Source organism: Xyrauchen texanus, chromosome 41 (genome assembly GCF_025860055.1).
Source record: "Xyrauchen texanus isolate HMW12.3.18 chromosome 41, RBS_HiC_50CHRs, whole genome shotgun sequence".
NCBI lineage: Eukaryota > Metazoa > Chordata > Actinopteri > Cypriniformes > Catostomidae > Xyrauchen > Xyrauchen texanus.
In genome coordinates, this window is record NC_068316.1 from 26,627,335 (window position 1) to 26,640,813 (window position 13,479).

The window sequence follows — 13,479 nt, forward strand, 5'->3', positions numbered from 1 at the left end:
TACGGCATATTCTGACTTGTATGACCCAGAAGATACAAGTTTTGGCTGATATGCAGACAGACGAACCACACATGCCCTCTATACTCAGCCTTTGATGATGTCACAACCCCAGCTGCTTGTCTCACTATGAGTCCTAGACATCTGTCCTCGGCCAATTAAACAGGAAGTGAGCCTTCCGGGCACTTCCTGGTGAATCTGCACCCAGCATGTGTTGCTGCAGTAAGGGGAAGCATGGAAGACTTAACGTGAACCACTTAAACGTGACATCACAATGTTAGTTCTTTAACAGTAAGAGAACTCTTTAGCCAAGATGAAACTGTAGATTCTGTGAAAACAACGTAACAATCGCCAACTGACCAAAATTAGCCAATACTTTTTCAGAGGAATTGCTATGTCAAGTGGCTGGGAAATACAACCACTCAAGTACTTCCAGCTAATTCTTTACAAATTATAAATATATTTTAGTGTTTTCACTTTTTTATTTAAAGAGCAACAGCCATTTTCTGCTTACTGCAAATTAATGAACTTAAAAAATCCTCACCGCAGACTACACAATGACTAAATCTGAGAGGTGTGGACTAAAGGCTGACTGGGAGATAATGACTTAACAACAAATCACTTGTCATGTATGCGTAGCAAATTCCACAACGTGGTCTGGTAAGCCATGCAGGGGGAAAGTTACTCTGCCCTACAAATAGAACAATTAGAAAAAAATAAAAATAAAAAAGAAAACGCACTGAGAAGGAGGGAGCAAAGAGAAGGGGAGGGAGGAAGGGAAGTATAATTACTCTGTAAGACAGAGCTTTAGAAGTAGAAACAGAGAGACAGGGGAGTAAGAGCCAACGAGAGTCCAGCCCACTTCAACAAAACCATTCAACTCCTGCACAGTGAGCAGTCTCAGACCTCTTACGAGCGTACTGCTTCCCTGGGGCACATCCAGAAGCTGACTGCCCATCCCATACAAACTTTCCAAGGACCTGGAGAGGGAGAGAAATCCACTGACAGAACGATCCCTGCTTTGCGACCGGCACCTCTTCTCAACACTTACCAGCAAGGATTACACTTATTCCCTCAAGTAGTTTAGCTCTTACTTTTTCTTTCCACTCCAATCTTTGTCAGATCATCCACAGACAAGACAGACTTTATCACAAGCTGTCAACTACAGGACGGATTTTTATCTTACTTCAAAAGAAACATTTAAAGTAAGTGACATTTTTGCGCAGTGCAATTAGCTTGTGCAGTTTCACTTCTCTCATTGTAGGATGTCCCCTGTTCCTCTGCTGAGCGGGATCTTCCTGCTGCTCATCCAGACATGCCCACTCAGTGCCATGGTCACCAAAGGGAGCCTGGCAACATCTGAACAGGCAGCTGCAACAGACTGTCCATCCTGTGCCCTGGCACGGCTTCGAAATGGTGCCTTGGAGGATGAGAAGGAGGGAGCGCAGCAAGATGTGGTCGAAGCAGTGAAGAGACACATCCTTAACATGCTGCACCTGCAAAAGCGCCCCAACATCACGCACCCAGTGCCTCGTGCAGCACTCCTCAATGCCATTCGCAAGGTACACGTGGGACGTGTGGCGAAGGACGGCAGTGTCCAGATAGAGGATGAGGCGAGCAGCCGTCCAGAAGCTGAAATGACGGAGCAGACTGAGATCATCACATTTGCTGAAGCTGGTGAGTCTAATTTGAAAACATTATGGAGTGACCAAACTCCAAAAGTAGTGTATAGTGAAATGTTAAAAATTCCAACAAGGTAAGAGACAGGAACGGTGGTTTTATATAGCTGATCGACTTAATATCACCAGTCAGACAAGTTAAGGGAAACCTGTTGCTACTGTCAGGATGAGCAGCTACGGCTGCGCTGTGGCAGTTTACCTCCCCTTTCGAGGTTCCTACAAACCTCCTGCTGGTTTAGAGAATCAGTAATTATCTGTAAAGGCCCCCAGGGCTTCCAGCCATAAGCTCAGCACAGGAGCACTTCACTGGGGATGGACAGCCTCCTATATAGGTTCCCTATGTGACTAAAGAGGGTTGAGGGCGAGATAAAAAGAGATAAAAAAAAATATCTTAGAGAAATAAAAAAGGCACTTCACGTTATAAAAGAAAAAAGAAGGCTGATCAGTTACTGCCTTTGTGTCGGTTTTCAAAGGCAGTTGAAAGAGCATTGTCGGCTGCAGAGAGCTGTTCAAAGGTGTTGTCAAGCCCGTGATGTGAGGAGAGATTGGGCTCTTCTCTGAGTCATACACCTCAAACGGGTCATGAGTGACAGAGAACCGGGAGAGTCCGCGGGATTACTCAACAGATGTGTCAGACCTAAAAAGCAGCAAAAGATGAATGTTTCATGATTTTAGGGAGCTGAAAAAGACTGTAACACTGCAGCCACGTGGAATGAATGACTTTATATGTATGACAGTTGGGTTTACACATTCTTATTTTGAAAACATCATACAAGAGCTGTATAGCGTATTAAAAGGAAAGTAAAATTTTGAAGAGTGTCACCTTTCTCAGTAAAAATGTTTATTATTTGAGCTGAGCACTGGACCAACATATTGACATTCCCTCAAACTCTGTTGGAGTCTTAAATCTGTGGATTGTTCTACCACAACAAGGATATACTTTATGCAGGGTTTACCAACGAATTTACATGAATTTTTCAGTCATTCATGATTAGTGATTCATCAAAATCATTATACAGATACTTCACTCACAAAGAGCAAGGCAATTAAATATTTTCATGATGAGTAGAACTAGAAAACATTATATTCACTATGAACATTTCCATGACAATTATAGGTCTGGAAATCTGATTTGTAAAATGTCCTGATATTTCCAAGTTCTAAATTACTAAAGCTTGTCACATAATAAAGCAAAATACAAAGTGATGATAAAAACCTTGTTATGAGACTAAATCAAAATGACTTTAGGGAATTTGATCGCATGCACTGTGATATATGTTTCCTCACTGGCAGGCACTTTCTATCTGTTTTCAATGGCCACTTGACATGTTGAAAGGAAAATATTGTTCCTCAGGCTGAATGAACAGCCAAAATGAAAAACTCTCGTCCTCACACAGCAAAAAGTCAGATTGCTGCCCAGTATTGGCATAAACTAAACACATGAGCTACCAAATATTTCAATTTATATGAGCAGCAATTAGAATAGTCTGTTATTAGTAATCAATCACTCATCTTTGATGTTCAAGCCCAATGTGTCAGAGGAACTAAAGAAAGGTTTCCACCAAATAAATAATAAAATATCTTATATTTACCAAACTCACCACCCATATGAATTCAACTAATTATTAGGTAAAATAGTCAAAATCAGCCATTTCATTGTGAAATAAGTGTTGGGTGGAGTCCTCAGATCCTTGATGTTACTCATGCAGAGTTTTTGAGGCTGTAATGAATTCAGTCCATTGCTTATAATCAAACCTGACAAAATTAAGATGATTAAAGATGTGGTGTTGACTTTACTACATGGCCTTCTGATATGAGGCAATATGAAATTACATCTTACAGAAGCAAAGTGACATTCTAGCTGCCACCAAACCATCGACGTGTCATCGCGATAATCTTTTTCATGAGGTTTCACCTCTTAACTCAAAATTCTCAAACAATAAGATGTTTGCGAAATTCACAACAAGGGAGAATTCAATAAAGGATGGCAGACCCTTGCAAATATATAACAGATGCTATATCCCCCTAAATGTTGCCCTAGAATATGCAACTATGATGAATAAAAATAGACCATGACGGAAGATGTTAAACTCTGTCCATCAGAGTGATAAAGATGTATGGCAACCCGTATGGCAAATGATTTGATTGAAGAACAGAGAATAGTATGGCATTTCTGTAGAATCATTCCCAGTGATGTCATTAACACTCAGTTTACCTTGATCATGTGAGTTGTAAAAACCTTCTGTTGATTCGTCAACTTCAGGTAGATCGGCCACCCGGCTCCACTCGTAATTCCTCTCACACGATACGAGCCACAACCAAACAAGCACCCACAATTTCCATGCAATCTCTCTCAACTGGAAAGAATTGCAACATGTACACCCACCTTAACAGAACAGTTGCAATGAGATTTACATGTAGATCTGTCATACTGTATATACATTTATTATGGGTCAAAAAGAATGTGCAAAAACATAATTTGCTCTCAATATGGCACCAAGTAACTTTGGTCTGATAATTTACAACTAAAATTATTTAATGAACAGTTTTGCATGCTTATTACACACTGATTTGATCTTAAAATACATTTCTGTACACATCACTGCAATGCTGTGTAAAGTGTGTTGTATAGGCAGCTGTAATTACATGTATGATGTAAGTCTCAGACTGCACACACTATCAGTCTGGAATCTTATCTAAGAATCTGCTCTCGTACACATACAAAATCATTGTGATAATGTAACTTATAAAGCTATGAATGTAAAGTAACAAAACGTACTATTCATTAATGCTGATCGTATCAATATTTGCAATAATGTTAAGCTTTTGCTGTAAGGTAAAACTGGCAATAAAATGAAGTAATTCAGTGTTTCTGCCTGTCACCATAGGCTATGTTTTCTTCAAATGTTTCCCAGCTTATTTGTGCATGGCTGCGAAATTATGTTCTGATTAAGTTCAGACATGACCTCAATAAAACCTGTCAGTTGGCAAATACACGGACTTCAAAACCTCAAGCATGCTGCATTTATTGTGATAAATACTGTAAGTCATTATATCTTACATACAGTATGTTGGTTGAATGAGGGCTACATGCTAAGACTGATTACACTCTGTGTACTGTAAATGTATAGCCTGAAACCATATGCAATCAGCGTTTGTGTATGTTAGCATGTCTGTGAATAATGAATAACTTTTAGTCAGCAGACTTTCTGGCAATAATAAAGAGCAAGGGATAACAGCAACTCCAACTAATAAAAACTAAACTAATGCTCTTTTAAAAACATGCATATCAGGGGAATTCGTCCTTTCCTTGACATGTCCCTGTTACTACTGATTGTTGAACGTGCGCCAGAGGTCATAGAAACAACACACTAAGCAGAATTTGGCCAAGAATTCTCAAGAGTGTTTCTCCTCCATCTAAAGCTGATTTTAGGGCTGTCAATCAATTTGACAAATGAAATTTTGGAAATTTGTAATAAAATTAATTACATGATCTGCTGATTAATTAATCGAATTAATCACAATTAATTGAAAATAAATTATTTAACGTAGTTGTAATAATAGTAATAATCTTATTTAAATAATTGTAAATATATATATATATACTGTATATGCAATTATTTAGATTAATAAAATACATTATTATGGCAGACAGGTAAAACGTTGATTTGTCAATAAAGAAAGGAGCTTTAGAAGTCAACTAATTGTGTGGCAACATTACAATGCATAAAATCATGCAGATATGGGCCAGGAGCTTCAGTTAGTGTGGGGAATGTGGAAAAAAATGGGGAAAAAATTTATCTCAGTGATTTCGACCATGGCACGATTGTTGGTGCCAGATGGGCTGGTTTGAGTATTTGAGTAACTGCTGATCTCCTGGAAATTTCATGGAAAAGCCTTGTTGATGAGAGATGTCAATTGAGAATGGCCAGACTGGTTTGAGCTGACAGGAAGGCTACGGTAACTCAGATAACCACTCTGTACAATTGTAGTGAGCAGAGTAGCACCTCAGAATGCACAACACATCGAACCTTGAGGCGAATGGGCTACAACAGCAAAGACCACGTCGGGCACTTTATTAGGAACATAGTGTTACTAATAAAGTGCTCAATGTGTGCATACTTGCAAAGCAAAGAAGAAAAGGGAACACAAGTGTCCGCTATTCTTTAGAGAGGTAGTTGATTCTACTAAAGCCATGTGCAGACTGTTAAAACAGGAGGCGCGTTGATGATATCATTATAGATGTGGCGAGCATGTGTGGGCGCTCAGTGTTTGGCCTTTCTGATGTCATTCAGGCGTGCAGATTGCATATGCAAAGCCTGACATGTTCTGAAACAATGACTCAATATTTACTTATTTTCTTCTTTTTAGTGTCTCCTCCTACTTTTAAAAATAATTTATTACAGGGAAAACCCTAAAATCACACCCTTCAGTGTCTTTGAGTAATGGTTACAAGCAGGCGAGAAAAGACTTCCTTATTTTTCCTATGAGAGCAGTTATTCTGCTAGATTTAAATGTGATTTCTGTACAGAAAAGAGAAGTTGACTTGCTTGGGGTGGATTCCTATTATAGCAATATCAAGAATATTTTAAGCCAGTTTGAATTTCACAGCTTAATTCAAGAGTATCATTGTTATATGTTGGGGGTGCAAACTGCCCCCTTGCTAAATCTTATATACAGTATTACTAAGCCACAAGGCTTTCAAACACCATCAAGGCTCAAGTCCCACATTAGAAGTCTCCCTGCTAGCCCAGGATCTCTTAGCATTAATGTGGTCAAGAAAGCATTTCTTAGGTTGCAGGATACCTTGCTGCTGCTGACATTTGCTAATATGATGCTTAGAGCTTGTTTGGCTTCAAGGTATTGATGAAAAGACGCTGCAGCATCATGCCAACTATGCATTTATTACTTTGACAGCTGATGCATTATCCAAACCTGTTCGTGATACTGGGTTATTGCTTGCAGATGCGGGTAGAAGAGTAACATGCATTTCAAACCTATGACCAATCCCAAATCCTGAACAATCTACAGTAATGAGGAAAATTGTAAACTATCTATAGATATCTGTTGTAAATTTGCAGGCAGTGTTCATTATTAAAGTGAAATAGCATTATTTTTTCAATTAAAAAGGGAGGTCTATGTTTATTCAAACATTTTATTCAGTTATTCAAAATGGTCTTGAGCCATGTTCCACAGACTCTTACCAAAGGTTAGGAGGAGGGAGGCAGCAGTAACTCTCTTCATTATACTTTTGGTTCCCTGGGAGCTGCTCTGGCCTGCAGGGGCTGGCTAAAAGGTGGTGATTATTGGCTGCTGGAGGGGTGCCTGCAGTAAATCAGACCCACTCTTGGTGCCTTAACTGCCTATGGGTGATGGGGACCAGATAAAGATAGAAAAAGACTGTAAGGAGAAAAACGTAACAGGCATGGTTGGCCTTTACGGCACAGGGTGTGGTTTGGTGAAAAAATTTACCGGTGTTAGGGACACTCAACCGAGAATGTATACAAGACTCCAGAGTGTTATGGTTGGGAAATATGCTTTAATTACACTTTTTGATTTTTTTTGTTTGTTTCTCATGCTGGGATGTAGAAAAGGCCATAAATGCTGTTCCAGCGACATGCAGTACACTGAAAGGAATTCTAGTGGTTTTGTGGTCTATTCAGTGACATTAGAAAGTCAAAAGATGTTTTACGATTTCAGTATTGGTCTCTGTTGTATATTTGCTCTTGAAATACTTCAGCTGCACTCATTATGAACCATTATTTAGTTAATAAGTATCTGCTTTCATGTGATATTACTGAGATTTACACTCACATAGAATATTTTTTATTCATCTTTGATTGCATTGTTGAAGCAACTCATGCTATGATTATCCAGATAATAATTTATTATTTTTTGTAATGTATGAATATGAGAATCATCTGAAATGACAGCTCACTGTGTACTCTTGTGCCAGAGTTGTTTAGTCTGTAATATTAATTTCGGCTGCTGACAGCACTGTGCTTGAAATATGTTGCATAACAAGTGAGGAACTCAAATCATTCACTCCCACACACCGTTAAAAGAGTCATATTTCCACTCTTAGTTTCTAACTTTGAATTTTTTCAAACAAAAAATGGTCCAAGAATCTTGTGGGGGTTTTTTGTAAGCACCATATCATCCTTTCATTCTTGACTCAATTGTTAGTATTGTCCTAATGTTTTGAGTTTCAGCAATATTTTAAAGGTTGAACCAATAATTGTGGACGAGTTGAAAGCGAGACCTTCAAAATACACATCAAACATGCTTGTATTTTGGTACCTGATTGAATGCTTCGTTCCACAATACATTAAGTACCTGTTTGCACCATCTTCTTTGAACCAGTATGTGTGTCCATTATTTATGGGAAAAAATGGTTGTCTTTAATTAGCATTGTCAACAAATTAGCTAAAGATAAATAACGCCTTCTTGTAAGTTAACCAGGAAGACTACAAACAAACTCCATCCAAAGGGGCGTGTTTCAACAATCTTTCAGGTTGTGTACTTCTTTACTACAAAAGCCATTGAGCTTCAAGCACTAGGACATTGCAAGCTATACAATATGACAGGAGGCCAACAAGGAGATGAAAGAGGCTTATTCCCCCTAAGGTAAACCAGATAGAGAAGGGGATTAGAGAACACATTAAACAAAGCCATGTTTAAAGAAGAGTGGACATCCCCCTGGCCCCCCTCAAACACACTTAAGTTCCCAGGTGATTCTATATTTCAGCCACCCGCCCCTTTTGAAGACAGTTAAAGGGGGAGGGGAGGAATGTGTAAATGTTATTCTCCATCTTTGTGTGCAGGACAGCTGTGCAAACTCTGCCTTTGCGGTTAAATTTGTGTTTATTGTTGAGGGATTACCGCATTTCTCTGTAGTTCTTCTCAAGTTTCAAAATTACTTTTAGCTCGCTGACAAATATATTCAGAAGCATGCCGAGTTGCAAAGCTCCAGTATGCACTCATGTGTACAGAAGTGATCTTTCTTCTCGGGGCCAGGGCCTCTGCTCTGTAGGAGCTAGTTGAAGGGGTTTCTCAGCTTAGCAAATGCTAACGATTCTTGATTTTGTTCACCGGGTGCAGATTAAAAGGGAAACAATGTGTTGGCCACTGCTGGAAAAGAGCCCATTATTTTTTAGACTGCATTTGCGAAGCTTGACTGTGTTGGCTTGTAGTACATCACAGTTTGTAGTGGTAAGTGATACATGTAGGATTTTTACAATATTTTCCAGAATATGTCACTTGATAATACTTGTTCGAAGAGGCCTCTTATTTTCAGTTACAATATAAAAGGATCATTGTGTATGCTAAACTTTATGGGCAAGATTCTCATATTTGATGATTTGACAAGGTGGCCAATTTTACAAAAGCTTGATGGAAGGAATAATGCCTGACAAAGGTCCATTGGGTTAAAAGCAAGTTGACTCAGTAACTGGAGAGAACTGGTTTAGAAGTACCCAAATTATCTGTGAATTGCGATTTTCCACAGGCCTTTCCTCTGCCTATAACACGGTGTGAATCAAAGCCAGAGGGAGCAGCCTTTTACAAACCAGTGAAACAGCAAGTCACATGCCACATCACTGCTTCCAGCTGCACACTGTAGGTTGTCATGGCCATTATGTGTTACCATACTTTCAGCAAAGTCTTGTTTCTGCCCAGTTGGCTCTTAATTTGTCAGTTAACTACCAGGAGAAGTGATGCAGTTACAGGAAGAGCAAAGGAAAGTGGGAGGGATTGCTTGGTTTTGAGTGCTTTAAGGAATGGCTGATTCACAATTCTGCATTTGATGTGCAGAAAAAGGATACATGGCTGCTTACTTTTGTTGCATTTACTAAGTATTCACACGAAATAGAAGACTGTTATGCAGAAAGCTTGAAAAACTGGTCACTGCTGTCACAAAGCTAAACTCTTCCACTGAAGTTGCCACTCCCAGGGTCAGCTCTGATGTGGCTGGCATACTTTCTCCAAAGTCATCCTGAACCTCAGGCAAAAGTGAAATACAAGTACAACAATAACAAAAGAGTTCATTTGACTAATCATCTACGTGTATCTTTCTCTTCCTCTGCCTCAGGTCAAGCTCAAGGCTTTATCAACTTCCTCATCTCCAAAGAAGGTGATGAGATGTCTGTAGTTGAGCAAGCCAATGTCTGGCTCTTTCTTCGTCTGCCAAAGGGCAACCGTACCCATGCCAGCATCACTATCCGGCTGCTCCTGCAACAGGGAACGGGGGAAAAGGTGCTGGCAGAGAAATCCTTGGACACATGGCGCAGTGGCTGGCATACCTTTCCTGTGTCTGCCAGTGTGCAGGAATTGCTGCAGCAAGGGGGCAGCACTCTGAGAATACGTGTCTCCTGCCCTCTGTGTGCCGATGCCCGGGCTACACCCGTGCTTGTGACTCTGGGAGACAGCGAACGTGAGCAATCTCACCGGCCTTTTCTCATGGCTATTGTGCGACAGATGGACGATCTAACCCAAAGGAGAAGGCGTAAAAGGGGCCTGGAATGCGACGGCAAGGTGCGCGTCTGCTGTAAACGTCAGTTCTACGTCAACTTCAAGGACATTGGATGGAATGACTGGATCATTGCTCCCTCAGGGTATCATGCCAACTATTGCGAAGGTGACTGTCCAAGCCATGTCGCAAGCATCACCGGCAACTCGTTGTCCTTTCACTCTACAGTTATCAACCACTACCGCATGCGAGGGTACAGCCCTTTCTCCAACATCAAGTCCTGCTGTGTGCCAACGCGCCTGAGAGCCATGTCCATGCTCTACTACAACGAAGAGCAGAAAATCGTCAAAAAGGACATCCAGAACATGATTGTAGAAGAGTGCGGCTGTTCGTAAGACTGCTACTGGAAGAGGAAGAAGGGTAGAGAGGGGGAAACAGGGCAGCAAGTTTGGGTGGTAGGGGTAAGAACTGCACTCCCCATGACAAATGACTCAGATGGTAAGAAAAAAAGAAAAGAAGTAGAGGGAGGGGAGAATTGCTCCTCTATCTCTATCTCACTGCCTCATGACAAACTCTCGAAGACACGCCTCTCTGGATCACTTGTGTGTGGTCATCTTAGAATCCAATTGGTATCACATTAGAGTGGGTATCTGTAAATCAGAGTAATTTCTGTGGCACTTTCAAAAGAGAAAAGAAAATATAATATATTTTTGTTACAAAGCAAAGGGAGCAATGTCAGACGGTATTTATGCGGCCTACTTTGCAGAGCGAACATGCACTGCGGGAAGAGAGATCATGTAGTTGAGGTGCCTGAAAAAGAAAATCTCAAAACTATGCAACTTGTCAAGTATTATGATATATTTTTCATCAAGGTGTTGTTTTGTTTCTATTGTTACTATTTACTTTTACAGACTAAAAAAAAAAGAGTTAAGAAGAGTTGATTTTTTTATACTTTTTATGTATGTTTAATATAATACTTGATGTGTGTCCGTGTACAAAAAAGTGTGTGTATGTACAGTACGCCTATGGGAGTATTTGTGTATGTGTATGTTTTTGTGCATGTCATGCTTGTGTATGTTGTTGAGAGATACTTGAATGAAGTTTGACGGGCTGCTGGAACCAAACATTTCTCTATATTATTATTCTAATTATTCTGACTATTGTTAATAATGTTATTATTTTGTTTTGATTTCTGTAAATTTTTTGTTATCTTAAAAAAAGAGACATTAAAACGTTTACAGTTTTGCACTATATTGACATTTTGATCAGTGTAGCCACATATACAAGTAGTATACAGAGAAGACAAGAAGCACTTCAAAACAGACGTACCTACAAAGCATGAGTCTAAAAAATGAGATTGTTAAAAATAAATGCAGAGGGAAGAGTGGAAGGCAGAGATAATTAGCACTACATCAGAGAACAATGTATTCACATGTATTTTACAAAATAGTTTTTCGTTTTTTTAATCAACACCAAAGAATGTAGTTTAGTGTTGCCTAACATATTAGGCTGTCTCAGAACATTTCAGAAGATACCAGTATGTCACATCGCTTTGTTCGGCCTACAAAGATGTCCAGATTAGCAAACCGAAAGACCTTTAAATCAGTTTCTAAATGTCCCACCGTGGGTCACTCCTTTCGTGTGCTTTTGCACTCCTGCACAGTCCATGTGTGACAGGCCATCTAAATGGTTAATACAGCACTTAAACCAACTTTTGAAAGTTTGTTTTTAATACTAATAGTTAAAAAGTGAATGTGCAGCATATTTAATGATTTTTTGTGTAATTGGAAGATTTATTAATATTTAGATATTTACCTTATTTTCCACAAAATATTAAAAGTGTTGTCACTGATCCAAAACATTTTAAAGAAATAAAAAAAGAAAACACCCTTTTTTTTTTTTTTATTTTTTTTTTTGCAGATGTTAACATTTCCACAATACTATACCACTGTGCAATGTTGAAAAATTAAGCAATTTGGGAAAAGAAATGATAATACAAAAAAAAAAAGTTACAGTTTGAAATAAGAAAAGTTGACTATTTTCAGTATGTTCCTGATGGGAATTCATACAAAATGTAATTACAGAAAAAAATACATTGAAAAAGGTAAAGACGAAAACCGAATATAATTTATGAAAATTATATAAAAAGAAAGACATGTTGTATATGTTTTTTTTTTGTCTGTTTGTTCATTGTTGATAAGATAAAAAATAACTGACACTGAAATAGTGGACTAAGAATAAAAATAGATTTTTTATTCTGTATATATGGAAGAAACCAATATGTTGCATTGCTTTGTTGTACAAATCAAAAATTGTGCTTGTGGCTTTTTTTTTTTTTTTTTTAATCTAATTTATTACACAGTATTTTGTCCTTTGCTTCACCATTAAAGTTAAACGGTTGTACACTAAAACAGATGAGAAATGTGTTGGTTGTATTTTTATTTATTATGCATGACATGACAAGTCCATTTCTTAAGACATACTAATACTAAGGTATTATTATTATATATAAGATATTATTAAAGGGCAAAAATAGTACGATAAAAACACGCTTGAAAACAAACATCAAGTTGCAAAATACTGTACATGCTTTTTTTTTCACAATCCTGTAATAATTATTATGTTATAATGTTTTTTTTAAAGCAGAACTAAGGACCACTTCTTTGTATGACCAAATATGCACAGAGGAGACAAATACTGTACAGTACCTTGTCCACCTCAGAAAAGTCCCAAAAAAGAAGACTAGAGGAAAAGACGATGGCAGTTTGCATGCTAAATTGGTGTGATTATCAGGACACAGAACCAGATGGTGTCTATATAAAGCTGGATGCATGCAGAGGTTTTGTTAAATCATGGTGGTTTTGGAGGAGGTGGACTAGCCATCATGAACCATTACTGGTACATGACACATCACCACAGTGCCCCCAAACACACACATGAAAGCAGAAAGCAAAAACCTTCAGAAACTTAGATTCATTACATTCCACATGTGCGTGTTGGGGAAGGTACTTGGAACTATTCGCAATTATTAACTCTAATTTAGTTCATACTTTAAACTAGTAAAACTTAGTATTTGCATTACAAGATACTGACAAGTAGCAGCTTAATACATACATTGAAGATATTTAAGGTAGCATTATCTTTTTAAATATAACTATATAATAATATAATATAGCCTATAATACATTCAATGCACAATAATTTTTTCTGGCAAAAAAAAAAGGGGGAGGGTAATTAATAAACAATCTTAATTAGGGTGAAAGCATTCCTAGAAAACATACACTCACTGAGCACTTATCTCAGTGAAATGCATAAAACCATGCAGACATGAGCCAG

General features: G+C 38.5%; 1 protein-coding gene across 1 annotated transcript; it reads left to right on the forward strand.

Moving 5' to 3' along the window:
- The first annotated feature begins 809 nt into the window (after window positions 1-809).
- On the forward strand, window positions 810-12,522 carry LOC127634184 (inhibin beta A chain-like). The gene is made up of 2 exons (XM_052113621.1): window positions 810-1,674; window positions 9,766-12,522. Exons 1-2 carry the CDS (start codon window positions 1,263-1,265, stop codon window positions 10,536-10,538), a joined length of 1,185 nt encoding a protein of 394 aa, XP_051969581.1. The 5' UTR covers window positions 810-1,262; the 3' UTR covers window positions 10,539-12,522.
- Window positions 12,523-13,479: the final 957 nt, after the last annotated feature.